Source organism: Eulemur rufifrons, chromosome 28 (assembly GCF_041146395.1).
Source record: "Eulemur rufifrons isolate Redbay chromosome 28, OSU_ERuf_1, whole genome shotgun sequence".
NCBI classification, from domain to species: Eukaryota; Metazoa; Chordata; class Mammalia; order Primates; family Lemuridae; genus Eulemur; species Eulemur rufifrons.
In genome coordinates, this window is record NC_091010.1 from 7,557,274 (window position 1) to 7,585,068 (window position 27,795).

Here is a 27,795-nt window from a genome sequence, read left to right on the forward strand (position 1 = left end):
GGCCCCTCGGGGTCCCCTCGTCTGGCGCCAGAGAAGGCAGGCGGAAGGGAACATTCCCGGTAGGTGCTGCGCGCGGAGCCCTGCGAGGCACGTGACGCGCTCGTCGGCGGGGGTCTGCCGCGGCGCAGGTGAGGAAACTGAGGCAGGGCCAAGTCGGCGGTGCGCGGAAAGAGTAGGCGCCGTATTCTTGAGGGCCGCCCCTCTGGCCAGTGCAGCCCCGCCGTGAAGCTCCTCCGAAGACAGACCCGACCCCCCTTAGAGGACTGTGCCCCTCCCGGCCCGCAGCGCCCCCTCGCCGGCCCCAGCCACCACGGCCAGTGGAAAAAACCCGCGCTCGGGGTCAGAAGACCCGAGATCGGAACGGGGCGCTAATGTAACCGGTTCTTCCCCGCCCCTGGGCTTTGCGTGAGACTGACGGCACCGACCTGCCTGATTGTTAGGACGAAGAACTGAGAAAAGGGCTCAGGGGTCTGCCCTGGCCGGGGTGGGTCTGGTGGCTGCCCCGGGCTGGCGGGTGGACCAGCTCGAGGTGAGGGACCTGGCCGTCCTCCTCTCTGTGTATAGAGTCGTGTATTTTACGAGGGCACGGGCTCTAGCTTTGTTCAGAGTGATCTCAGAGGCACCTGTTCCCCCTCTTCCTGACTTAAAATTGGGAAGAGTCCAAGTGCAAATTTCAGAACACTGTGCTGAGATCTGGGAATGAAAAGATGAAAGAGTCACTAATCGAACAGTTTATCCTCAGGATTGTTGCAGGGGCGGGAGCAGGAGGAGAAGGTGGAGATGGCTAGAGGCAAGAGGAGGGAAGTTAAGACCCCGCCTGGCAAGGGCTATGGGGAGGGCGCACACCCGCACGCCCTGCGGCTCAGGTCCAGCTGGTTCTCTGCCTCTTTTCCTTACCACACAATGCTATTTCCACAGCCCAACTGCCTGAACCTCAACTTAGTTTTGGGTTTTTGTTTTAGTATATTTACCTTTGAGCCTGGCAGATGATTTAAAAAAAGAAAATAATTACTTAGGATTTATTTTGAAAAGCATTGTCAGGCAGCCAGCACACGTGTATGGTCCTGGATGCTCCTGCTGTGGAGGCTGAGAATTGGGATTCAGGCTGCAAGCCCTGACTCCTTAGAAGGTACCTATTCATCAGACAACTCTCCATTTTGTGTACAAATCTTGTTTGGGGGTGATCATGGACTAATCTAAACATGAAGTAAGATTTATGCGTTGTATTTATGGCACTCTTTGTAAGGTAGCTTTACAAGCACCTCCTGTACATTTAATCCTTTGATTCTTACAACTCTCCAGAAGGTAATTCGAGAATTATTCCCATTTTATTGGTGCAAAACAGTGCCTCATTCAGGTTCACACAGCTCTTAGGAATTAAAGTTAGATCTGTTATCTTGGTCTGACCTTTCTCCTATCCCCCTCCTTAATAAGGACATGCCATCTAGTTGAGACCTTATGCATTACTGCTGAGGAGATACAAAAGACATTTCTGAAGATTGTCTCCTTGGCTTGTGTCATTTAAATGGCACCCAGAAAGTTTGGTTAGGACCAGAATTGTAGGGCTCAAGCCCCAGGCTCTGTCAATATCTCAGAAATAAAGCAGCTCTCCTGCCAGCTGGGTCCTTGTCTCTTTGTGAAATGTTGAGCAGAGGCTCCAAGTCTTCCTCTGCCAAGGCTTGTGTGGCAAGAGCTGTCCAGAGGTGCTATGGAGGGAGCCAGCCTCACTTCTGAGCTTAGTGGCCTCTGGCACAGGGAGATAACAACAAAGCAGTGCCCTTTGCCTTCTCCGGTTCTGCTAGGCCAGAGGGCAGTGTTTGCTACTGCAGGGGTAGCATAGAGTGTGTGTTGTGGAATGGCCAGACAGGCCAGAGGGGCTGAGACAAGCCAGGGTTTCCACCAGACCTAGAACTCCTACTGAGGAGGCAGGCCTGCAGTGACACAGCTGCACATCAGTGTTTTATGTCTGTCCTTATGCTTCAGATGTCCTGTCCTCATAGGAGGCCGAGTGAGTCTGAGCCCTGCAAAGAAGAGAAGGATAATGCTGCCTTACAATTTTCCTGTGTGTTGCTGCATTTCACATTCCTCTTCCCTTATATTCTTTATGACAACCCTTCAAAATGCCCTTGTTTTTAAGAAGACACTGAGGTCCAGAGAGACAAGGTGACCTCTGAAAGTCAGAGTGAGAACCCAGAATTTTTATTTTTCAGGCCAGTGTCTTTTGTGGTATCACCCTTGCCTGCCTTCCTTGATGGAGCATGTGTCCTGAGCCCAGACGGGAGGCTGGCAAATGAGGGTAGAATGGCCAGATCTTTTGGGGCCGCTCCAGCTCCAGCTTCACTTATCAGAGGAAAAGACTTCTTTCAGCCCCCACGTTCCTCACCAGTAGCTGATTGTGTCGTCTTGTTCTGCTTTTAGCATCTGTTCAAAACTTTTGAATCTGGCATCTAAGAGTAGGGCTGGGCCAGAGCCAGGCCAACAGTTACCCCAAGGGTCTGAGCTGAGAGTTGGAGAGTGAGGCAAGTAGGTGAGAGCTCATGGCAACTAGCTACTAATAGTTCCAGGGTGCTTGAAGGCAAGGGTGGGTGGGAAGGTATCTCCTATTGCTCATGGGGCCCTGGGTGCCTGTGTCATCAGTCTGTTAGACAGGAATTGATAGGTCCTTGTTACTGTAAAGTTTTTTTGAAGTGGCCGGTGCCAGAGAAAGAAAGACGAGCAGAGTTGAAAGGGATAAGTAAAGAGGCTTTATTGGAGCGCTCCCGGGTGGGGGTAACGAGTACCCGAGAGAGGGACCCTGGCGAGTTTCACAGTCTCACGAGTGGAATTAGAGAAGTCGTCTCACCCAGAAGTCTGAGTGAGTTTATATATGTTTTTAGGGCTGGGGGATGGGAGCTTCTTTGGCCAGGAGATGTCGGCGCGAGGAGTGAGGAATTTCTTTGTTTCAGCTTTAGGGTGGGTATTCAGGAATAGGAGGGGCTTCTTTTTCATTAGAGAAGGGAGGGATGCCTGCCACCAGCCTTACATTTCAGCCTTTTAGTGATAATAGGGTGCCGCGGTCTTTTTGGCTATTTTCTGCTTTTGAGGGGCGTAGTGGGGGCTATGGGCTGGAGTCGGCTGGTGGAGGGGTGACTGGAAGGGGAGAGTAGGGGTGAAGAAGTATCTGGTTTACTGTCATTCTGGATAATTTCTGCAGGCGGTGTTGGAGAAACTGAGTCAGAGAAGTCAATTGTCTCTGCAGGGAAGTTAGTGACGCGGATGTGGTTTCCAGGGATAGTTGTAGGTGATCTGTAAAGTCTTGGGCAGAAATGACACTGTGGCCCAGGGCACCTCCTGCAAGTCCTGAGGCGTATAGAGTTAATTGAGGGACGACCATGACAGGGAAATAAGGATCCCGGGTGGATGTATTGACGTAGTGGATAAGTGTTTCGTTGTACCAGAAGAACTGTCCCAGAGTAGAAGAGGTGGTCATGGTCACAGTATGGCTAGTAAGACAGTGTCTACGAAGTTGTAGGTTGGGATCAGTGAGGGTGGTGAGAAAGTATATGTGATCTGCATGAGGTTGGCCTGTGGGTTTAGGTTTTCATAGGGGAATTTGAGTAAGTGGAGTGGAGTATGAGGGACCCGATGAGGGAGTTTTTTAGGGGTTAGAAAAGTTTAGGGGAACAGCAGCCAGTAGGGGGTCGCTGAAGGGAGGCACAGAAGAAATAGTGGGAGACATTAGAGATTATTTTAGAGGAGTTTAGGAAGGTGAGGGTATGTTGAATAATATTTAGCTAGGAGGTAAGAGGGGGATGTTGAGGGTGGGAGGAAAGTTGTCTTGTTAGAGTTTGTTCTGTTTTTAGAATATTGATAGATATTTGAACCTGTGTCTGGTGGGCCAGGATGTATTTACGGCTGACGTGAATGGTCGCTGAAGGGTAATAGTCATGTATTTTTTAGTATATTTTGCCTGTGACTTTAATTTTTTAACGCTGGTCTCAAGGGCCGAAGATATGTGTGTGAGAGATATCTGAGTCGGTCTCTGGAGCCTGAGGTAGATATCTGTCTGTGTGGGCCCGGAGACTTTGCCTGGTGAGGGAGAGATATGGGAGATGGGAGGCCAAAGGTGGAGGCTGGGCTGGAAGATGGTGGTTAATGAGAAAAGGCTGGCCATACATGAGTTCAAAAGGGCTAAGGTAGATGGAATGTCAAGGGGCTGCCCTGATCGGGGTGAGAGCTAAGGGCAAAAGGTTAAGTCATGATTGGCGGGTCTTAATAATGAGTTTGGTGAGGTGGTCTTTGATTAATCTGTTAGTCTTTTTAATTTTTTTTGAGGACTGAGGCCTGTAGGGAACATGCAGTTTTTATTTGACATCGAGAGTCTCACAGACCTGATGAATAACTTTAGGAATAAAAGTAGGGCCATTGTCAGACTGAATGGAGGAAGGAAGGCTGAAGTGTGGGATAATTTTAGTAATGAGAGTGGAGGCAACAACAGCAGCACTTTTATTGGCAGTGGGAAAGGCTTTAATTTATTTCATAAAAGTATTTATCAGTGTTAAAAGATATTTGAGGTGCCTGTGAGGTGGCATATGGGCGAAATTGACCTGCCAGTCTTGTCCAGGGAGGTGACCACGCATCTGGTGGGTGGATATAGGGGGTATGAAGTCCCCTTGAGGGTTAATAGAGGCACAGAGGTCACAGTTTGAGTAAACAGTTTTGATGCGAGAATATAGGGCAGGGTGTGAAAATAGAGGCTGTAAGAGGTGGAAGAGGCCCTTAGTGTCAATATGAAGTGAAGAGTGGACCTGGCCAATGAGTTTCAGGGCCTGTGTCTTAGGGAGAGCCAGCTTGTCGTCTTTTAGAAGGACCCACCGTTGATTTCTCTTGGGCGAGAAGGTTTTCATGTTTCTCTGGAGTGTAGTGAGGCTGGAGGTAAGGAATGAAAAGGAAAAGAAGAGGAGCCGGACTAGGATGTTTTGGGGATGTTAGACTACGGGCGACAGTATTAGTATAGTTGTTTTTTTTAGTGACGGGGGACCCATCCGTCCAGTGTCTCTTGCAGTGTATGATAGTTAACTGAGTGGGTAACTGAAGGGCCTCGAGGAGACGGGAGATAAGGGTGGTGTTAATAATAGGGGAGCCCTTGGTGGAGAGAAAGTCCCGTTTTTTTTTTTATATGGCAGTATGGCAGTGAGTTATGATAAACATATATTTGGAGTCTGTGCAAATATTTATACTCCTGCCTTGGGCTAGGTGTAAGGTTTGGGTGAGAGTAATGAGTTCTGTCTTTTGGGAGGTGATGTCTTCCGGAAGTCAGGAGGTTTTTATCACCTGAGAGGCAGAGACAATGGCATAGGCGTTTGTCTGTCCTCCTCACCTGTGACAAAGCTGTCATTAACAAAGAAAGTTAAGTCTGCTGTAGGAAGTGGCTTATCTGACAGATCGGGTCAAGGGGTAGTGGAGGTTTTAACTATTTCTGAGTAGGAGTGTGAGGACAGGGTTAGGCAGGGAATGGGGAGTAGAGTGGCAAGGTTTAGAGATGGGGACTGAGATAAAGTAATGGTGGGAGGCTGGAGGTCGTGGAGGGCCTGCCGATCAACAGTGAGATGACGGGAAGTGGGGGTGAGACTAAGTCCAAGGTAAGTGACAGTAGGCTTAGACAGTTGAACTTTGGAGGGGGACATCCGGTAGCCTTTAGAGGCAAGGAAGTTGAGTAGAGAGGCAGTTTGTGTGTGGCTGTCGGAGTATGAGGGGCTGTAGAGTAATAAATTGTCTACATATTGGAGGACAGTGTTTGGTTGTAAGGGGCGTTGAAGAAGATCTTGGGTGAGAGTCTGACTAAAGAGGTAGGGGCTGTCCCTGAACCCCTGGGGCAGGACAGTCTAAGTGAGTTGTCGAGACATGTTTGTGTCGGGATCTTTCCACGTAAAGGCAAAGAGATTGTAGTTGGCTGGGTCTAAAGGAATGGTAAAGAAAGCGTCCTTGAGGTCCAGGACAGAAAAGTGGATGGTGGAGGGTAGAATATGAGAGGGTAAAGTGTAGGGATTAGGCACCACAGGGTGTATGGGGATAATTGCCTCAATGAGTCTGAGGTCCTGGACTAGCCTGTAGGAGCCATTTGGCTTTTTTACCGGGAGAATGGGTGTGTTATAGGGAGAGTCGGTTGGAATTAAAAGTTTTTTGTGCAGAAGACGTTCTATGATGGGTTTTAGGCCTTTGTGGTGGGTTGGTGAAATAGGGAACTGTGGCTGGGAAGGGAAGAATGAGGGGTCTTTGAGTCGAATGAGGATGGGGGTGTGGCGTGTGGCCACCACTGGGGTGGAGGTGTTCCAAACCTGGGGGGTCTATGAGTTCAGGCAGGAGGGGGTATGTAGGACTCGGTAAAGTAGGAGAGGCTGTGGGCAGAGCTGAGGAATCTGGAGAGAGAGAGAAAGAGAGAAGAAGAAGAAGAAGGAGGAGGAGGAGGGTGGAAGTTCTGGAGGAAAAGTGGAGGGTGGTGTCCAGCTTGGTTAATAAGTCCCTTCCCAAAAGTGGAGTGGGACAGGAGGGCATGATAAGGAAGGAATGGGTGATGGGACGGTCATTTATTAGATAGGTTAGGGGACCGGTGGTGGGGGGTCGAGAGGGATTGCCATCAATATTTACAACTGACACCTGGGAAGGATAAGTAGGGCCTGAAAAGGAAGGCAGGACAGAGTAGGTAACCCCCGTGTTAACCAGAAAGGACACTGCCTTGCCCGCTATTTTGATTGTTACCCTGGGCTCGGCGAGGGTGATGGGGTCGTTGAGTCAGGGTCTCTTTAGTCTTTAGTAGCCAGACCCAAAGCTGTCATCGGCAGGTCTAGGGATGGAAGGACTGACCCTCCGCACTTCTGTCCCAAGGGACAGTCACTTTTCTAGTGTCCTACTTGACCACATGCTGGGCAAGGCTTGGTGGGTCGACATGGCTGTGGGCACTGGCCCAGTGGCCTTTTTTACTGCACTTGAAGTAGGTGTCTGGTGGAGTGTGGCTGGTTGTCTTAGACAAGGTCGATGGTTTTGTGGGTCTCTCCGGCCTCAGGGCTACAACCAAGGCTTGGGCCTGCAGGTGTGTCTTTTGGTGGACATGGGCCTCTTTTTGGGCCTCTGTCTTTTCATCTCAGGAATTAAAGACTTTAAATGTCATGTTTACCAGGTCTCAGGTAGGGGTCTGAGGGCCCTCCTCTGCCTTTTTGAGTTTCTTTCTGATGTCGGGGGTGGGGGGGGAGGACTGAGTAATAAAGTGAGTTGTAAGGACAGTAGTCCTCGCGGGGGAGGTAGGGTCTTGGCGGGTATATTGAATAAGGGCGTCTGTAAGGCAGCTGAGAAAGGTCGTGGGGTTTTATCTGCTTTTTGAGTGATTTCCTTGAGTTTGTTATAATTTACAGCACGGTGGGCAGGGGCCTGGAGGCCAGTAAGGACACATTGCAATGGGTGGTCCCTCTGTTGTCCAGACGTGTTTTTTTTTTTTTTTTTTTTTTTATCAATAGTAAGGGTAGAGGATAGTATAACAAAAATATCATGCCAGGTAAGGTCATATGCCTGTGTCAGGTTACGGAACTCTTTGGTGTAGGCTGTAGGGTCATTAGAAAACGAACCTAGGCACTTTTCAATCCGAGAAAGGTCAGGAAGGGAGAAGGGAGCATGTACGCATACAACCCCTTCGGCGCCGGCCACCTCCCATATCGGACAGAGGAGGGGCTGATCTGAGGGGTTTGTGTGGGAGCGAGTGTGCTGGCTGACTGGAGACGTCGGCGGCTAGTGGCTGGGCGGTGTGGGAGGATGGGCAGGCGCCTGTGGGTATGGTGGAGGTCGAGTGGGGGAGGGCTGAGGGAGTCGGGTGGATAGGAGGAAGCAGAAGGGGCATCTGAAGAGATGTCTGTCAGGTGGAAAGTTAGAGGGAGAAGAGGCAGAGGGGGGTCCAGCACCAGGAGGACTTGTGCTGGGTGGCAGGTCAGACAGAGAGAAGGACAGGAGTGTAAACAGAAAAAGGCTTGGACATATGGGATTTCCGACTATTTGCCATTCCTGCGACAAAAGTTATCAAGGTCTTGCAGAGTATTGAAATTGAAAGTCCCATTTTCAGGCCATTGGGAGTCATTGTCCAATTTATACATTGGCCATGCAGTGTTGCAGTAAAGAATGAGGCACTTGGGCCGGATGTCTAAATCCAGGGCCTTCAGATTGGCCAGCAGACACCCCAGGGGCGTCTCGCGGGGAAGTTTGGTTACCCATGTCACCTCAACCCTGATGGGGAAATAGCCAGGAACAGTATCCTGGCTACGGAGGCAGCAAAAGCCTGGGGGGACGTCTCCACCCGAGACTAGTGTGCCGGCACGGAAAGGGGGGAGAGGAATTCAGGCGTCCCCGAATAGCCTCGGCCCCTGGAACGGGGGAGCCTCCGACGTGGGCCCACAGTTTAACGGACAGGGAATAGTTTCCCGGAAGGAACGCAGGCTCCTGGGGGATCCGGGTTGGGATAACACGGGGTGACTCACCCAGGCCGAGGTAGTCAATCAGGGACTCCTAAGCAGTCAGCGGAGGTCCCAGTCCAAAATGTGAGAGTTTGCGGAAGGGGGTTGGTGCAACCAAGGCCCCAGAGTGGGCGGGCGCAGCCAAACGCCCCTCCCGGGTTTCGGCACCAAATGTAAGGTTTCTTTGAAGTGGCCAGTGCCAGAGAAAGAAAGATGTGCAGAGTTGAAAGGGATAAGTAAAGAGGCTTTATTGGAGTGCTCCCAGGTGGGGGTAACGAGTCCCCGAGAGAGGGACCCGGGCGAGTCTCACAGTCCCACGAGTGGAACTAGAGAAGCTGCCTGGCCCAGAAGTCTGAGTGGGTTTATATATGTTTTTAGGGCTGGGGGATGGGAGCTTCTTTGGCCAGGAGATGTTGGCACGGCGCGAGGAGTGGGGAATTTCTTTGTTTCAGCTTTAGGGTGGATATTCAGGAATAAGAGGGGCTTCTTTTTCATTAGGGAAGGGAGGGGTGCCTGCCACCAGCCTTACAGTTACTGTGGAGAGGAGTGGTGCAGAATGGCTTCTCAGCTGAGAATGGGCAACGTGACCCTTACGAAAACATTTGGCTTCGGTTTATAAGCTGCTTGCTAAGGATTGGGCTTGGGAAAGGCTGGTGTTCTCTCCAGGCACCAGACTTCCCAGGCCCTGTTGAGGAGTAGTCTTGCTGTCCGCCTGCTTGAGGCCAATAAGCAGGTTTCAGGACCTGCAGGGTCCCCCTGCCTGAGCCCCCAGCCCCCACACTGTCCCGCCTCAGAGGCCACTGGCCTGTGACTGGCTGCCTGGGGCCCAGAGTGTCCAATGCAGGAAAAACAATCATGGACTGGGAGTGGGGAGACCCAGACCCGAAAAGTCCCGGCAGGGCCACTGCCAACCCACCTTGCCCATGTGACCTTGGACTAGCCAGCCCCTTCTCTGAGCTTTAGTTTCCTCATTTACTCAATAAAGGAGAAGCTGAACTAGAACTTTGAGAGAAGGAAAGAGAACAGAGAAGAGCAGAGAAGGAAGATGAAGCATCCTTTCCACTGAGGGCCTGAGGCAAGGAGGCCCACGTGCACCTTTTTTTTTTTTTTTTTTTTTTTTGGTCTCCCTCGGAACCCTTTTTTCCCTCTCCCGTCTCTGCCTCAGGGCAGCTCTTTCTGAGGAGGGAGGATTCCCTGGGTGGGGCTGTGCTTGGCAGATGTACCTTTGATGTTTAGAATATGATGCTGTCTCTACTTGTCTCAGACATGAATTAACCCACCCAGTGCTGATACTTTGTTTTTTAAGACTTTATCAATTATTGCCAAGAGGCAGCTCCTTGAACCGTCAGGAGCCAGGCCAGGGAAGGAGGCCGTGAGAATGTGCACACCCAGCAGGACAGCAGCAGTGGCAGGCACCCCGTGGCTTGCTTTCTGGACGTCACATTCGTGTAGTTGCAATCACATGGTACTTTAGAGTCTTTGGGTGGGATGTCAGAGCTGGGACAACCTCACAGAATTTCTTGTTCCTTCTGTCTATACAGATGGGGAGACCCAGGCCCAGAATGTCATGGCTTGTGTCAGATTGTTCTGCCAGTGAGCCGTGGAGCCAGGACCCAACCTAAGGTCACCTAAACCCCAAGCTTGAGTGTTTTCTTTGATGTCAAGCTAGCCCTGTCCAAAATCACCTTGCATACTGAGGTGAAATTGAGTGGTTGTAAGTTAGTTCCAACTCTGCCTCACGGTGGAGTTCGAAGAGTAAAAATCAGAACATTTCATTAACGTTTCATACCTACCAGTTACCAGGATCTGTGTTAAGTGCTGGGGATGCAGGAATGAATAAGACAGCAGCTCCTGTCCTCAGATTGTGCCACCATATTATAGAGACAGACGTGTAAGTAACTAAAACACACAAAGTCCATTTGTGCATCGAGTTATGTGTGTGTCGCATGCGTGCTATGTAATTGGAGGTGAGGGAGCAATCAATTCTTGGAGCTTTCAGGAAAGGCTTTGGGGAGGAAGTGTTACTTATGCTGGGCCTTATTAATAGGTAGGCGTTTACCTAGTTGGCATGGGTGGGGAGAGCATTTTGGGTAAAGGAAACGGTGTGAGACTGGCCTTGCACTGTCTGGCCAGGCTGCTGCATGGCATGGGATAAGGCCAGAACGGTGCGCTGAAGCTCAGCTGTGGAGGGCCCTGTCAGCCGTGCTGAGGACTTGACTGTTAGAGTCTGAAGGCAAGGGAAGGATGTGGTGAGGCCTGGGTGTGTTAGAATCGCTCTGCCTGCGGCATGGAGAATAAAACGTAGAAGACAAGACTAGAGCCAAGCCACATTCAGTTCAGTAGTTGGTGAAATAGCCTAGGTAGAAAATAGAGGCCTGGGCTTGGACAGTAACAGTGAGGTTGAGGAGAGAATGGGTAGAAGACACATTTTATGGGTGGACAGAACTTCCTGATTGATTAGGTGTGGACAGTGAAAGTGAAAGAAGAGTAAAAATGTGACTCCTAGTTTCTGGCTTGAGCAGTTGATGGATGCTCTTGTCATCCACTAAGCTAGGCTAGAACCCTAGAGGAGAAATTGACTTTAGTCGAGGTCAAAACATTTTGGGGACAGGGCAACGGTGATGCCTACAAATCCCTGTGGAAACTTCGGGTCAGGAACAGCAGTAGGGACTTGGAAGTCAATACTAAGGTGGTGGGTGAGGTGCTGGAAGTAGAGGAGGTCACCCAGGAAGGGAGTGTGGGTTGAGAGAAGCCACTGAAGTGGCAGAAAAAAAGGAAAGCAAAGGGAGGTAAAGAATAGGCAGCAGGTGAAGGTCGCTGATGGTGGTGGTGCCGGCTGATTTTGTGGGCTGGGATGATGAATGGGGCAAGGGAGCAGCCTGCACAAGGAGCCACAGAGGAAGGGACATTGTCCTTTGACTTCTCCTTGTGGGACATGTGGGCTGTGTTAAGGGCTTCTTTGCCTCATTAGTCTGCACCAGATAGCAGAGATGGATGGAGTCTTTTGGCACTTGGAAAATGTTATAATCTGCATGACTGCAAATGATTGCTCAACTTTTTGAAGGGCTGAGGGGCCTTGGCAGTGTTTTCTGGAGATTAACTGCTGGCAGGTGAAGGAGCCCCAGGGTTTCTGGGTGGCCTGGTCCTGCCTGTGGAGTGACTGAGCTTAGGGGCATAGGCGTGACTCGAGAGCCCCGCCTTCAGCCCTCCCCTGCCACCGGGCTCTGCCTGCCTGCTCACCCCTGGCTCAGCCTCTGTCAGCAGCAGCAGGGGTGTGGACGCTGCGGATGGTGAGTGCCTTGTTCACTGGTTTAAACTGCCTGAGGTTGGGGATAAGGGACCATGTGGTGGGGGACTTGCCTTGTGTAGGGGAGAGACAGGGTCTCAAAGCTGGACACTAAAATGGGCAAAGGGGAGCAGCAGTCATGAGGAGGAACCAAGAATGTTCTGACTCCAAATAAGCTGTTTTTGTTAGAATGGTAGGATGTCTCTGGGGGGCTTTAGGAACCTTAGCACACTCTCCATTCCACCCTCTCATTTTGAAGTTGAGGAAAGTGGGGCCTGGGATGGGATTGACTCAGCTTGGCCTGGGGAGTCCAGTGGTTCTCCCCATTCCCCAGCCCCCGCCCCTGTGCTCTTCCCAGACCGGAGCTGCCATTCTGAGCTGCCACAGCTGTTGTTTGTTTGTGGCCTCATCCTGCTTCACCTTCTGTGGGACAGGATGGATCAGATAAGTCCCACAGCGGGGGACTGAATGCTGTGGCCCTGTCAGGTGGGGGCTGGCTTTTCTATAAACAGCCTTGCTATTCTCTGTCAGAGGAGCTGACCCATTCCTGGACGGAAGGGGATAGAAAGGGGAGGAAAGAGAAGAGACATCTGGTGTATGGTAAATTTCCTTTAGAGTAAACATGGTTTGACTGTACATGTGTTTGATGACTAAAAAAAGGTGATTTTTTTTTTTTTTTTTATTTAAGACAAAGGAAATCATGCCCCTTGACCTCCAGAAACCCACTTCTGAATGTGTGGGAAGGCACAGTGTGAGAGTAGAAAGACTACAAGCTTGAGTCCTGTTCCTGTTGACCTGGGTGCAGGTTGCAGTACTGCTGCCTGCTGGCTCTGTGACGTTGGGGAAGTTACTGAACTTCTCTGAACCTCAGTGTTGTCAGCTGCCAACAGGGTGATCACTGCATCACAAGCCTGTTGAGTGAATGAAATTAGGCCATGTGTGTCAAATGACACTAAGTAAATCTGGTTTACTGGCCTCCTTACCAATGAGTGGTCTTAGAGGCCCATGTGAAAATGCATTGTTCTATTTAGATATTAAAGCTCCCTTTACTTGCCCTTTTTGGGGGGGTGGAAATAACTGTGATTCAAGATATAGGGTCTGCTCACACTGCGCAGCAGTGGTGGTTACAGTGGTACCTGCTCCAAGATGTGCCAAGGTGGAAGTTGCTTTGTAGCTTGGGGAGGTTGGCTGAGGGCCTGGACGTGTGCACTCTGTAGGTGTTCCCAGAAGTGAATTTTCACTGCTGCTCCCTGGCAGAAGAGCCAGCTGCTAGAGGCCCACTGGGAGCACCTCCCCAAAGGGGTGATTTCTCTGCTCACACCTTCTGGATCTACAGCCCAGGGTGGGGAGAGAGGTTGGGGTGGAAAACAGTGTTCTGGGGCGGGGGTGGGCGGTTAGGTCCAGGTTTTATGCCCCAGCCCTTGAACTTGAGGTGGGGAGATGGAAGGCTTTGGGACATGGAAGTTTGAGTTCTCAGAATGCCTTCAACACTGACATCCACTCCCAGTCCCTGCTGCTTCCCAGACTCGGTCAGCCCAGTCCCAGCCTAGCCTGTCCATCCTGCCTCCTGCGTTCTACGCCGGCTCCAAAGCTCCTTCCTCCTGGGTGCTTCTGTGGCTGCCCAGACTGACTCTCGTCCTTTTGCTGCCATAGCCTCACGTTCATACCTTTCCCAAGGTGCTCACCTTCCCACTTGCTTTTCTGTTGTTTGTGTACCAAACCTGTATCTTTTTGAGGATTGGGTATCATTTTATGTCCCCCTAAATTGCCATTTATTAAGTAAATCAGTGCCAAATAAATGTGGGGAAATAAATGTTGAGTCTAGTTGAGTTGAATTCCCTTGTACTCAGGAGCAAACAGGCCAAATGCCTGTCGGTGGGTAGTGGGGAGATGGAGCCTGTCTGTATCTAAGTGCAGCAGGGACATGTTGGAAGGGTGTGGAGCTGGCTGTAAGGGACCATGGACGTCCTGAGTGTACTGGTAAGCCCCAGGAGTCAAAGAGAGTCCTTTTATAGGGTAGATATAAGCTGACTTTTACAAACTGATGAAGGAATGCCTATCAAATCTGTGATCAGAGACCAGTCCATGTGATCCTGAATCATACACACAGAAATCCAGGGACATTTCGGAAGTGCCCAAAGGTACAGAAATTGTTCCAGACTCTAGGGAATCTCTTGTTTACAGCAAGCAGGTGAGAGCTGTGGTTTTCCTCCTAATTGTTCTGTGAACCATAATCTAGTAATGTGTAACTTTGTCACGTAAAAGAATTGGAAGCAGGCCTGTAGAAGTTTTTTTCCTACTTGGCCTAGGAATTTTGGTTGTCCATAAGTCATCTTCGTCATCCAATTCTATTGAATTCATTTCAGCACACGTTTGTGGTGAGCCAACTGCGTACCAAATGTGCACTGTGCTAAGCACAGGAGAGTCAGAGATCAACTGAGGAACAAAATCAAAGCAGAGAGATCTGACAGGTCCAGATCAGAAGGACCGTGGGTGTGTTTTGGGCACAGGACCCAGGAGAGAAGGAGTAAACACCTTTCCGGAGTTGTGGGTGGGCAGAGCATCTGGGGAGCCTTCTTGAGTCGTCTGAGTTGTGAAGCACAGAATGAGGCAGGATATTCCAGGCAGAGGGGTGGAGATGCGTGTGTGACTCTCCCTGTGCCCGTCGCTGCCTTCCTGCAGCAGGCTGAGGGGTTGGAAGCTGGGCTTGAGGAGGGCCCAGCTCTCCAAGGCCAGCCTGCCCACGTGACTGCACTTTGTTCTGTGGCTTATGGCCAAACAAGCACAAAGTCCTGAATTCTTTGCTCTAAGACAATGCTTCTCAGATTTTAATGTGCTTATGAATTGCCTGCCAGTCTTAGGCTAAAATGCAGTTTAAGATTCCTTAGTTCTGAGGTAGGGCCTGAGATTCCATGTTTCTGCACGGTGCCAATGCTGCCAGTCCACAGAGTACGTTCTGAGCAGTGGGTAAAGAGAAAGTTTTCTCTCCTGGCTGGAGTCCTTCACATCAGAGATACCATAGCAGCACCTCCGGCCCCCCAACACCTGCACACTCTCTCTCTCTAACCTCCCTTTCTTTTTCCCCTTCCTAAATATGTAGATGTCCAATTTCTGTTTCTTAAATGCTGTTTCATTTGGTCACCCCATGCCTGGAAGTTCTCTTCTATTTCTTAACTCAAATCTGAATTTCCCAGGCAGCCTAATCATTAATCTGCCCTACCCTTTCCTTCCCGATGACATTACCGCTGAGTCACTCCCACCCCTACCTGACTGCAGTGGGTGCCTCACAGCCCCCTCCCTTGGCAGTGACATTCAGATTTCCAGGCCTTTGCTTAATCCTTTGGAGGAATACTCTCCTGGCAAAGTCCTGCAGGGGAGAATTAAGTCAGAGGTTAGATGAACTGAGGTTAGGTGGGATTTACGCTCGCGCACACACACACACACACACACGCCCCCCGAGGTCTGTCTCCGATGGTGATCTAAGCAGGCTGGTACTTAATGAGGAAGGCACCAGTATATGTCAGATGCTAGGATGGAGTGAGGGCCAAATGGAAAGATAGGTATTGTAGGTGGTTATCAGAAGGAGGGCTGGGTGACATACTACTGCTTCCACAAGTTTCTAGCCACAAGAGGGAGCCTTAGTCGGTCACCCAGGCAAGAGCTGGGAACAAGGCTGGATTGGGACAGGACCCGCCTGGAATGCCATTTCAATTGCAGAGACCCGTACCTCATGCAGACATCTTTGCCCAGCCCCCTCTGAAGCAGACACTGCAGCACCGTGTTCTTTCTGCCTCTGCTCCCATTCATTTGGCAGTCATCTGTGTAGTTCCCTTCACAGGGGCAAATGTCAGATTACACACTGGTGTTTAGCAGTGACCATCAATCAGTAAGTAGTAGCTTGAGAGGATATTTGCTTTCTTGTTGACTATGGTTTTATGTATTGCCTTTTTGTTTTACTTTTACCATGAGCCTATTTTATTTCTGTAATGAGTAAAAAATAAAGCTATTCTCAATCGGGAGAAATGTGCTGAGACTCTCAGCCCCTACCATGAATGAAGCCCTGCTGGGCACTGGCTGAAGAGCAGGGTATGGTCCATGTTTCTGAAAAGATTCCGAAACTAAAGAGGAAGAAAGACAGGGTGACAAACAGTGTGATTAGTGTTCTGCGTATCCTCTTATCACAGAATAGAAAGCTGCTCCTACCCAGGGAGGCGGTAGCTGAGCCACCTGGATTGTGAAGGCGAGTCAGGCATTGATGAGGAGGAGAATGAGGAAGTAGTCTGCTTCCAAGGGACACAGCTGGTAGAGCACCACAGAGCTGGGGGCTACAACCTGGGGCATGAGGAGAGGGGACAGCAAGAGAAACACCTGAGAAAGTTGTCCTTTCTCTGTCATCATTCCTGACTCCCTGGTGAGCTCCTTGGGGCAGGAACCTCCATGTGTCTGTTGTGTCCCCATGCTCTAGTAGCAGTGGGTGCTTAGCAGCCCTTGCCCAGTCTCATCTCTGATCCTGCTGCTGCCTGTCTCGTGGCCTCCTGGTTGGCAGCCCCTCCATAGCCTCGTACGGGAGATCAGATCCTAGCTATCCTGTGGGAGCAGTAACGTCTTCTTCCTTCCTCTCAATCTCCAGAAATGTCTTTCCTCCAGGATCCAGGTTTCTTCACCATTGGGATGTGGTCCATTGGTGCAGGAGCCCTGGGGGCTGCTGCCTTGGCACTGCTCCTGGCCAACACAGACGTGTTTCTGTCCAAGCCGCAGAAAGCAGCGCTGGAGTATCTGGAGGATATAGACCTGAAAACACTGGAGAAGGGTAAGTGGTGACCTCACCTCACCAATCTCAGTACTTTTCTGAGGCACAGGCTTACTTATTTTTTCTTTCTAAAATAACACTTTTTAAATTAAATGCAATGTAACAACATTAGAAAAAAATAACACTTTTATTTGAGACACTCTCGCTCTGTTGCTTTGGTAGAATGCAGTGGCATCACAGCACACTGCAACCTCAAACTCCTGCGCTCAGGCGATCCTCCTGCCTCAGTCTCCCAAGTAACTGGGACTACAGGCACCATAGGCACAATGCCTAGCTAATTTTTCTATTTTTAGTAGAGACAGGGTCTCACACTTGCTTAGGCTGATCTCAAACTCCTGAGCTCAAGTAATCCTCCTGCTTTGGCCTCCCAGAGTGCTAGGATTATAAGTCTCCCAGAGTGCTAGGATTACAAGTGTCAGCCACTGCACCCAACCATAATAACACTTTTTAAACTACTGATGATCCCATTACCCTAACACAATAATCGTTTTTATTTTGGCATATTCCTTTCCACGTGTACATATTATTATATAGTTGTGATCTTAGTGTAAGTGCTATTTTACATTTTAGCTTCTCTTATGAAAAGCATTTTTAAATCACTATTAGTGTCTTTCTAACTATAATGATAAGTTGCTCCACAATATTTAGTGCCATTGTTTACTAAACCAGCCCTTCTAGAGTGAATTCTGAGGAATTCCAGGCTTGTGGGATCTTCACAAGAAAAGGAGTTCCTGAGTCAGATAAGCATGAGAGACGCTGTTTATCCAATTCCATGCTCCCGATGCTCAGCACAGGGCCTGGCACGCAGAAGGGACTTGCTTGTTGGAATGAGGTGTCTGGCTTGCTCCTGATCTGAGCATGGTCATCCCCTCCTTGTGATGAAGCTGCAGCATATGAGGACGTACCTCAAGGTCACATGTTAGAACAGACCTGCCTGGCTCCCTCTTCTCAGAGAACCCCCATAACGTCCATCATGGACAGCTGAGAGCCACACTGAAACTTGGTATCTCTGCCTCCTCATTGTGTGCTCTGTGTTAGAGCTGTAGCTCGTGGGATTTCAGTCCTGCTAGTGGGGCAGGAGAGTTTGACTGGTGAACCTGGGTCTCATTGACTGGGCGGTCTCTAGGTCAGCCCCCAGATGGAGGCCATCATCATCTGTTCATTAAGTGAGGAAGCTTGTCAAAGGAATGCTGGTGATGTCATCGTGCAGATTCACAGTGGGTCACCTTAGTGAAGAACTGAAGTTCTGCAGAGAGAGACCTGTAATGCTTTGTTCGTCCCAGGGTTTCCCAGTCTTATTTGATTACAGACTTTCCCCCCTACGCCTCTTTTTTTCACATAACATTCCACAGGAACATGCATCTGTCTGGGAAATACTAAAATAATAAGGGGCCAGGCGCAGTGGCTCATGCCTGTAATCTCAGCACTTTAAGAGGCTGAGGCAGAAGGATCCCTTGAGCCCAGGAGTTCAAGACCAGCCTGGACAACATAGCGAGACCCCATCTCTACATAAAAATTTTAAAAATTAGCAGGATGTGGAAATGCACACCTGTAGTCCCAGCTACTTGGGAGGTTGAGGCAGGAGGATGGTTGAGCCTGGGAGTTCAAGGCTGCAGTGAACTAGAATCATGCTACTGCACTCTGGCCTGGGCAATAGAGCGACATCCCATCTCTGAAGACTAAATAAAATACAATAATAAGGGTTTATACTTATTGAGCCCTCACTAACTCTTATTATCAGACACTGTGGTGAGTACTTTTATATTCATCTTGTAATACTCCCTACAGCCCAAAGTGGAACTACTGGATATTTGCATTTTACAAATGAGGAAGGTGAGGTTCAAAGAAGAAAAATAGCTTGCCTGGGGTCACATGGCTAGATTCAAACTGAAGTCTGACCTTCGAGCCTGGCTTCAGCTACAGTACTGTACTACCCCAAAGCACTTCCTCATTGAGCATCTTCTACCTTCCTCTATTAATAATATTGCAGTTAACATATTTAATTTAACAATTTTTAAAAATTTCTGTTGGCCGGGCGCGGTGGCTCACGCCTGTAATCCTAGCATTCTGGGAGGCCGAGGCGGGTGGATCGCTCGAGGTCAGGAGTTCAAGACCAGCCTGAGCAAGAGTGAGACCCCGTCTCTACTAAAATAGAAAGAAATTATATGGACAACTAAAATATATATATAGAAAAAATTAGCCGGGCATGGTGGCGCATGCCTGGAGTCCCAGCTACTCGGGAGGCTGAGGCAGTAGGATCGCTTAAGCCCAGGAGTTTGAGGTTGCTGTGAGCTAGACTGACGCCACGGCACTCACTCTAGCCTGGGCAACAGAGTGAGACTCTGTCTCAAAAAAAAAAAAAAAAAAAAAAAATTTCTGTTGACTTATTTTCTTTAAATATGTTTTTAAGAGTGGGGTTTTGGGGATGGGGACCAAAGTATAAGACTTTATCAGTTTGGGCCACATTTCTGCTCCAGAGGATTATTACAGTATCCATTGAGATCAGCAATAATGGAAATTGCCAGTGTTCAAGTTTGAAATTAGATTTTTATGGGGGAGGGCCGTTTTGGGTATACAGTAGGATTCTTAAGTCTTATTAATTTTCCTCAGGAAGGTGAATATTCCCTGTCTGTGTTTCCTGTTTGTCTTTTCCACAGGTGAAATGCCTGTGCAGGTCCTCTGCCAGGCCTGGTTTCTGACCTCATCTTGGCCGAGTGTGGTTCATGAGCTGCTTAGTGATCAGGGCTGGGCTGGGCTGGGGGGAGATACTGAATTTCCTTTTCTTCTCCCTCAGAACCAAGGACTTTCAAAGCAAAGGAGCTGTGGGAAAGGAATGGAGCTGTGATCATGGCTGTGCGGAGGCCAGGCTGTTTCCTCTGTCGGGAGGTGAGTGTATTTGAGGATCTGTTCAGAGAAAAGGATCCTGGCAAGTAGGGGCTAGTGCATTTCCTGCAGGCCAGCTTAGCCTTTTATCAACTCTGGTTTGTTCTTGGTTGTTTTCGCTAGGTATTTCTTTTGACTTATGCCCTGTGTCTGTTTTTTAACAACTCACCATCTTCTACAGGGGCTAGCAACACACCTGACTTTCCTTTGCTACTCCCAAGCCTTTCACCCTATGCTGGACCATCTTCCCATTTAATCGAGGGTAGTGACCAGGTCCAACTCCACATTCCTGATGCTCAGCACTGACATATGCTTATTAAAATGAGGTGTCTGGACTGCTACTGATTTGGGCATGGTCAGTCCATCCCTGTGACGGGGAAGCACTTCAGGGTTGCATGTTAGAACAGACCTGCCTGGCTCCTTCCGCCTGGGGACCCCCCAGAGTCCGTCATGGACAGTTCAGGGCCACACACTCAGACATGGTAGCTCTGCCTCCTCACTGTGTGCTCTCAGCATTGGATCTGTAGCTCAGTGTGATTTCAGCCACGCTGATAGTGTGGGTGCATTCAGCATGCGAGTTTGTTGAAAGTTGGAGCTCACCAACTGGGTGGTCTCCAAGTTGGCCCCCAGAGGGAAGCCATTATTAAGTGAGGAAGCTTATCAGGGGAAGGCAGGAACTGCGATTATTGAAACACAAAATGCTAGTGTTAGAGGGGACATTGCAAATACTTTGGTCCAGCCTTGTCACTTTACAGATGGGTAAACCAAGGACCAGAGTGGTTTGGTGGCCCGTCCATGGTCACACAGCCAGTTGGTGGCAGACACCAGGTTCTGAGATCACTGCCTTTCCTAGGACAAACTGAGAATGACAGTACTCCTGCTCTTGAGACAACTTTGCTTCTCAAGTAGTGGCCATGGCCGCCCTGTCCAGTTGTCATCCTCATTCCTCTGGTTGCCCTCCCTGACCCCGAGGCATTTCCTTTCAACCTTGCTGACCTCGCCGGTCCTTGTGTGGTTGGGCTGGAGGAGAATCCACTTGGGCCACTGGAAGCACATGATGCCCTGTAGTCCCTTACCTCCAGGGCACTTTTAGGCCTGTTATCTCAGGGGTTGCTCACCATATCGCTTGAAAATACAGCTTGTTAGTATTCTTGTTTTACAGAGGAGGAAACAGACACAGAGATTGTAACAAAGCCACACTGCCCATTGCTGCTGTAACAAATTACCACAAACTCAGTGGCTTTAGACAACAGAGATTTATCTTACAGTTCTGTAGGTCAGAGTTCCAGAGTGGAATCTGGTTGCCTGCCTTCTGAAGGCCGTAGGGTGGAGTCCATTTATCTGTCTTTTCCAGCTTCTAGAGGCCACTGGTATTCCTTGACCCATGGCCCCTCCCTCTATTTTTAAAGTCAGCGATGGCTGGTCAAGTCTTTGTCATGTTGCATTGCCATGACACTGATTTTTCTGCCTGCCTCAGCCACATTTGAGGATCCCTGTGATTACCTTGGGCCCACCCAGATAATCTAGGATAATCTCCTTAGTTTAAAGTCAGCTGATTAGCACCCTAAATTTCCTTTCAGCCTTAATTCCCCCTTGCCATGTAACATAACATAGTCATAGGTTCCAGGGATGAGAATGTGGACATCTTCAGAGGCTCGTTATTCTGCCTAGCACAGAAGGTGGAGTTTACGCTCAGGGCTTCTGATTCCAAATCTGTGATACCTATAAATACCAGCAAGAAAGCCTGTTTTGACTTGATTTCTTGAGGCCAGTGAAACCCAGAGGGTTCCAAGCACAACAGCTTTCCTTAATTAATTATAAGCTATTTTCCTTTGCACTGGTCTGTGCCCTGACACAACATATTTTGGAAACTTATATTTCAAAAAGGATGGGTGGATGACAGTCTGAGTTATTTTGAGTGGCCAGGGCGGAGGTGTGTGACTCAGTTTCCACTTCTTGGCTTTATAGCATGCCATACCCAGAGTAAGGAGCCCAGGAAAAGGGAATACAACCTTTTATCTCACAGATATTCTTTGATCACATCAGATGCTGTAGTCCTCTCTGCTCTAGGGCAAAATTTGCCAGTCACTGTAGCTCTTGATAAATGTATTATAATCAATTCTACTTCATTAGCTCTTCTTTTTTTATTACTCTAGAAAATAAGTGAAAACTTAAATTTAGCCACCACCATACAGCAGTATATTTGTATTGGAGGTGAATGGGCTGATTTAAAAGGATTTCCTGCTGACTTTTAATTCAGATACCAAATGTGAGAATGGAATTGATTCTTGATGTTGAAGTTTTACCATGACTCGTGCAGTTTAGTTTATTCATCCAGCACACAGTTCAGGAGGGTCAAGGATGTCTGTACCTCTCGGCTCAGCTGTGTTCCCTGCCTTAGTTCCACCTTCAAATCTTTCCACCTGGTAGTTAGTACCTGCTGTATATCCAGGCATGTGCTAGGCACTAAGAGTTCCAAGAAATGGAAGACATAGTTTCTATGTGACACATTTAGGATTCTTAGTGACAGCCTTCAACTTAGTGGTAAGATACAGACTTAGTACAAACAATGTCACCAAGCAGGGAAGATACAATACGCATAGAGAAACAGGGCTTCACTCCAGAGCTGGACTAGCCAGGGAAATCTTTTTTGAAGAGGGATACCTTTCCAGAGGGTAGGGTTGAGCTGGAGAGAGAAGGAAGGGGAGAGGAGCTGACTGAGTGACAGTGTGGAGGCAGCCGTCCACATGACCTGAGAGGGGTGTGTCTGCTGGGCCCTGTGCTAGTTTGGGGAGGGGCTGGGAGATAAGGCAGGGGAGAAGAGGCATAGGCAGGCGTGGAGGATATGTTACGGCTGCTCCCCAGACTATGGTTAGGAAACCCGTAACAGGAGCCTAGCTTTTCCTTTTCATCATGGAGAAGACAAGAAGCCTGGGCTGAGGAGCGGTCCTGGTACCCTGTACTGAAGCCTCGTGCCCAGCTGGGACAGATGCAGGCTGGGCTATACAGGCCTGCGTTGCCTCTGGTGTTTTGTTGCCTCTGCTCCTCTGTGTTCCGTGCCAGCCATGCTGTGAGCCTGCTGGGAAGAGAGGTGGTTTGTTGGCTGCAGAGCCGCAGGAGTTCGTGTCCCTGAACCTCCGTGTCTTCTGCAGGAGGCTGCAGACCTGTCCTCCCTGAAACCCAAGTTGGATGAGCTGGGCATCCCTCTCTATGCAGTGGTGAAGGAGCACATCAGGGCTGAAGTGAAGGACTTCCAGCCTTACTTCAAAGGAGAAATCTTCCTGGATGAAAAGGTGCGTGTGCTGTGAGCCAGACACAGACTATTTGAGATCGTGCTTGGCTGGGGAGAGGGCAGTGGCCCAGGGTGTGTCTGGCCTGGAGCTGGAGGCTGGTGTTCCTTTCAGCTGCCCTGAACTTGCAGGGCCTTTCCCAGCCCTCTGAGCAGGACACAATCACACACTTACAAGCTGTCCTGTCAGTTACAGGCGGTCCTTTTCTTATGAGTGTTCAACTTACGGTTTTTCGACGTTATGTTGGGGTAAAAGCCATACTCATCCAGTAGAAACTGTACTTCAAGAACCCAGACAACCATCATGGTTTTCACTTTCAGTACAATATTCTGTAAATTATATGAGATATTCAGCACTTTATTATAAAACAGGCTTTGCGTTAGATGATTTTGCCCAACTGTAGGCTAATCTAAGAGCTCTGAGCACCTTTAAGGTAGTCTAGGCTAAGCTATGCTGTTCTGTAGGTTAGGTGTATTAAATGCATTTTCAACTCGCAGTGTGTTTCTCAGGACATGTCATAAGTCAAGGAGTATTTGTATTACTTAAGCCCTCCCTGCTGTGTGACTAGGGAGGGCAGGAAATAGCTGAAACGCCATCAGGTTCCCCCGCCATAAGGTAGGGGCCCTAGCACAAACCGCCTGTCCCTTAATTCATTGCAGCCATACTTCTGTGCCCTCTTCTCCCACCTCTGCAGAATGTAGCACTGTTCACCCGTGAGGTGCAAGACCTAGTGAGAAGTCAGAGTTGAGAGCTGCAATCTGTTTCCTTAGGTTGGGCCTGCCTTGAGGTCGGACGCTGTGCCTGGCAGGATTCGGTTTCCCCAGGCAGTTGAGAGTGGTCCTGGGTGGGAACTGTCCATGTTGGGTGGGGTTGAGGACATGAACCATCAGGCTTTGGGTCTTTGCCTGAGAACAGATGCCCTGTTGGGAGCCTTTCCTCCCTGGGGAAGGCGGGCATCTAGGCCGCTCACTTGGGATCTGTCTTTCTCACTTCATAGAAAAGGTTCTATGGTCCACAAAGGCGGAAGATGATGTTTTTGGGATTCATCCGTCTGGGGGTGTGGTACAACTTCTTCCGAGCCTGGAATGGAGGCTTCTCTGGAAACCTGGAAGGTGAAGGCTTCATCCTCGGGGGAGTTTTTGTGGTGGGACCAGGAAAACAGGTAAATTCTTACTCTGTACTTGTTGGTCTATGGATATCTGTGTCTGTGAGCAACAGACCCTGACCAGGGGCTGGGTGGCGGGTTGACTTTCCCTATTTGGGGGCCTCCTCCCACCCCCACCTGCCTTCTAGAAATCCAGGGAATATGAGGAAGGGTAGGAGGGCAATGGTTTATCACACATCTGCTTGCTTCTGGTATCTCACACCTGAATCTACTCACGCCTCACAGTAACGTCATGAATTAACCTGACCGTTCTGCAGAAGAGGAAGTTGGGACTGAGGGGCAATGAGCAGCTGCACCAAGGAACTGCTGGGGCCTGAACCCAGGTTTTCTTGACTTCAAGCTCCATTTTCTGTGCTTGAATGAAAGCATGGTTTTCATTCTGTTTATGAATTTCCCCCCTGGCAGTGTTGCCAGGCCAGCAAGGATGATGATGATAGGGAAAAATGAAGAGAAAGGAAGGAATAAAAACAGGTCTGATGAGGGGAGGTGACAAGGAGGTATGGGAGGAAACCATGCTTTTCCCTGTGGGGTCTGGGTGTCAGGGCTGCCCCAGGAGAGGAGGGAACTGACTCCTCTGCAGATAGCCTGTTGTAGGCTGTTACGAGGGTCCACAGCATGGGGACCCCAGGGGAAGGTGTGGAAAGGAGGGATGAGGTCTCTGTGGGCCCAAGAGGCAGGTAGGCAGGTGTTCCGTGTTGAAGCACGGGCAACCTCGAGCCGCGGTGATCCCCGCCCTGGAGGGCAGTGGCAGCAGAGGGGGGTGGATGTGCCGCAGGGCTGGGGCGAAGTGAGTGCAGGCGGGGCATGGGAGGAGAACCTGGAGACTGGTGGCCTAACGTCGAGGCCTGTCTCTGCCAACCTGGGGCATGGCATTAACATACGTAGAAAGTGTTTTCTTTCTGTCAAAAGATGAGGTTGGTCTGCACTGTTGGATCTTGCTATTAACGTTGCTAATTGCATACTTTTCCCAACTGAGGAGGAATAAAAGTGAATGGGACTAGAAATCCTATTTTAAGCTTTATTTCTTATCTCTTTCTTTTATACCTTGGTAACTGCTCTTGCTTGACTGTATTAGAATTGAGCATAAAATGGTATCTGATTTAACTTAAACCTATTTGCTAATTTGCTGGTAAATCTATCAAAATTTCTACGTGATAATGGCTGCCAGTGGGTGCCTGCCTTGTTCCAGGTGCTCAGATAAATAATCTCATGTCTTCCTCACAACCAGTCTGGGATGTTAGGTAATTTTATTCCCATCTACATGTAAGGAAAATATGAAATAACACAGCCAGCGACACAGCTAGTAAGTGGGACCCAGAAATGAAACCCAGGAACTCAGATCTCTCCAGCTCCAGAGACCTGCCCCCGCCCCTGCACATAGCCTCTCCCCAGAGGTGGCTCCCAGCCGCCCCTTCCAGATGCCCTTACGCTAGGGCAGGCCGCTTCACTAGAGGATTGCCCAGCCTCTTCCGACTCTGGCACTGTAGAGTTCCTTCCCTCTTCCTGTCTCTGCCTTCTTGGGGCTCTAGGGCAGGGCTTGGCACACCTGCCAGCCTTTTCTTGCCTGGCAGTGACTCATCTGGTGCTCAGGGGCCTGCTGGCACATTCCAGGTGTTGCTAGGGGTGGTGTTTGGCTTTGTTGTTATTCCCTGGGGCTCCTGGCCTTCATCCTCCCTGGTGGAAGATTGACTGGGCTGGCAGAGCTTCAGGACTTAACCTCAGTCCTTTTTAGGAGTAGAGTATTTGCAGTCCCGCTGTGCCAGGTGCCACTCAGTGGGGATTCCTTTTGTAGTAATAACCCTTCATCATATTTCCTTTAAAGAAGAAGTATGTGTGCACTGTAGAAAACTGGGAAAGAGCGGAACAGTGGAAGGTGGGAGAGCCATCCTGTGAGCTCAGCCACCATGGGTAACAGGTTGTTAAAACAAAGCTGAGTGGCCTTTTATTTTATTTGCTTTTTAAGAAAATGATATCTTACTAAACTAGGTGTTCTCTTTTTGTTTAACAGTGTATAATGAACATTTTCCTTTTTCATTACGTAGTCTTAGTTTTTCTAATGTCTGCATTATGCTTTATTAGCAAGTAAATGTAAATTTCCTGATGTGCTTCCCTATAGTCACCACTGTGTGGTGGGACTTCTTGTTTTTTCAGTTCTTTATTAATAATGACACGGCATATTTACAGACTTTTTTCTTGATTTCAGTTCCTAGATACAAGGGGTCAAAGAACTCTTTAACAAGGATTCCTTGATGCTGATCTCAAACACATTATCTTTTTTACCATAAACTTTAGGGTAACTTTGGGGTATCCTATGTCCTAGTGCAATTTTTGTCACAGTGTCAGAAGTGAGAGGCCTCCAGTTTCTTAGGAAGACTAAAGGAAAGAGAAGGTCTCCTTTCAGATAGTCATTCAGTGCCTCCCAAAAAGTCTGCCCTCAGAGCTCCACTTCCACACCTTCAGGCTTTTCTGTGTTAGCTTCCTTCTGTTCTCTTCACCTGGAATGTTCTTTAACCTACATCTCTACGTGTAGCCATCCTGCCTACCTCCCATGCTTTATTGTCTGTGAGGCCTTCCCTGGTGGCCTTTATCATAATTAGTCACTACTGACTTTGTGCAGCACCAAAGTGCTGCTGAGATGCGGCCTTCCCTGCTCCACGTTCCTCAGGAGACTGAACTTCTCTGCAGCAGGAGCCAGGCCTGACTTAGCTGCGTGTTCTCCGCTGTCCGAGCACAGGACTTGACAGACGGTGTCGTGAATGCATGATTCAGATTGAGGACTGACAATCCCTCTTGTTTCCTTCCTTTCAGGGCGTTCTTCTGGAGCACCGAGAAAAAGAATTTGGAGACAAAGTAAACCCACTTTCTGTTTTGGAAGCTGTTAGGAAGATCAAGCCGCAGACTCCGACCCCAGAGAGAAAATGATTGTGTGCAACCGCCTGAGGCAGGATAACTAGGGGCACTCACCAGTGTCCTCGGGTTCCCACTGTGTCGCTAAGGAGTTAGCAACCCGCCTGTGCTGTGTTCTCAGTGTGCATTGTTAACATATTTTAATACTGTCTTCTGTGTATCCCCGGAAAGGCAAAGTAACCCCAAAACAAGGCTGACAGAAATCTAAGAAACTCGTAAGTGTTACTTTAGCCAAAACCTGGAAAATATGAGGTTTAAAATTGCTGCACCTCATTACAAATGTATATGGTGTTTGAGTGTTGTTATTTGAAATGATTTTATTTTTATGTCTTCAAAAATCTAAGAAAAGTTGATTGGGAGATTGGAGAATATGAGGTTTTTGACTTTTATGGATTCTATTAATAACTTGTTATATAATGTCAAAGTATAACTCATGCTCCAGATTAGTTTGATAAAGATAAATAATAAAGTGAGATCTCTTGTTTCATTGTCTTCCATTCTAACCCCAGAGATTTGTTTTTCTAGAAGAAATGATCATCTCTAGCTCTAATAAAATTATGCATCAGAAATCACCTGTATATAAAACTAATAAAAACATTTACCACAATATTGGCTGAAAGTGAAAAATCGGTATTCTCCATAGATACGGGGTAAAGGGTTGTGAGGGGCGGGGGTGGGGGGGCTCCTCTAGATAACCAGAAAAATTCATCCTGTCATTCATGTTAGTGATTTTGGTGTCTTTCCTGGCAGAGTGACTTTGGTATATAAAATTGATAGCTTCTTTCCTTACTGGTCTTTTAACCTAATCAGGTAAATCAGGAGGAGAAGGGACATAGGATGAAATATAACTTAATACATTAATTTATGTTTGAATTTTGTCATGTGAATACATATGAGGTCAGCAAGAGCCAGGAGGAGAGCTCTGCCCCAGGGAGTCCACTCAAGACACCAGATAGGCCCAGCAGTAGAAAGGCAGATGT

General features: G+C 48.9%; 1 protein-coding gene across 4 annotated transcripts; it reads left to right on the plus strand.

The window, feature by feature from the left end:
* On the plus strand, positions 1-27,409 carry PRXL2A (peroxiredoxin like 2A). 4 transcript variants are annotated; one of them, XM_069459960.1, is made up of 6 exons: positions 1-59; positions 16,408-16,570; positions 19,365-19,456; positions 22,606-22,746; positions 23,741-23,905; positions 26,717-27,409. In XM_069459960.1, exons 2-6 carry the CDS (start codon positions 16,432-16,434, stop codon positions 26,828-26,830), a joined length of 651 nt encoding a protein of 216 aa, XP_069316061.1. In that variant the 5' UTR covers positions 1-59; positions 16,408-16,431; the 3' UTR covers positions 26,831-27,409. The 4 variants fall into 4 exon arrangements, with proteins under 4 accessions (XP_069316061.1, XP_069316059.1, XP_069316062.1 ...); XM_069459958.1 differs by having other exon boundaries at positions 3-59; positions 16,391-16,570; XM_069459961.1 differs by lacking the exon at positions 1-59 and adding an exon at positions 66-128.
* Positions 27,410-27,795: the final 386 nt, after the last annotated feature.

Excerpts from the sequence above, each read along its gene's own strand:
- PRXL2A (XM_069459958.1), top strand. The coding sequence starts at position 16,393 with ATGTCTTTCCTCCAGGATCCAGGTTTCTTCACCATTGGGATGTGGTCC. Across the intron at positions 16,571-19,364 it reads CCTGAAAACACTGGAGAAGG|AACCAAGGACTTTCAAAGCA; the intron begins GTAAGTGGTGAC and ends CTTCTCCCTCAG. Across the intron at positions 23,906-26,716 it reads TGGTGGGACCAGGAAAACAG|GGCGTTCTTCTGGAGCACCG; the intron begins GTAAATTCTTAC and ends CCTTCCTTTCAG.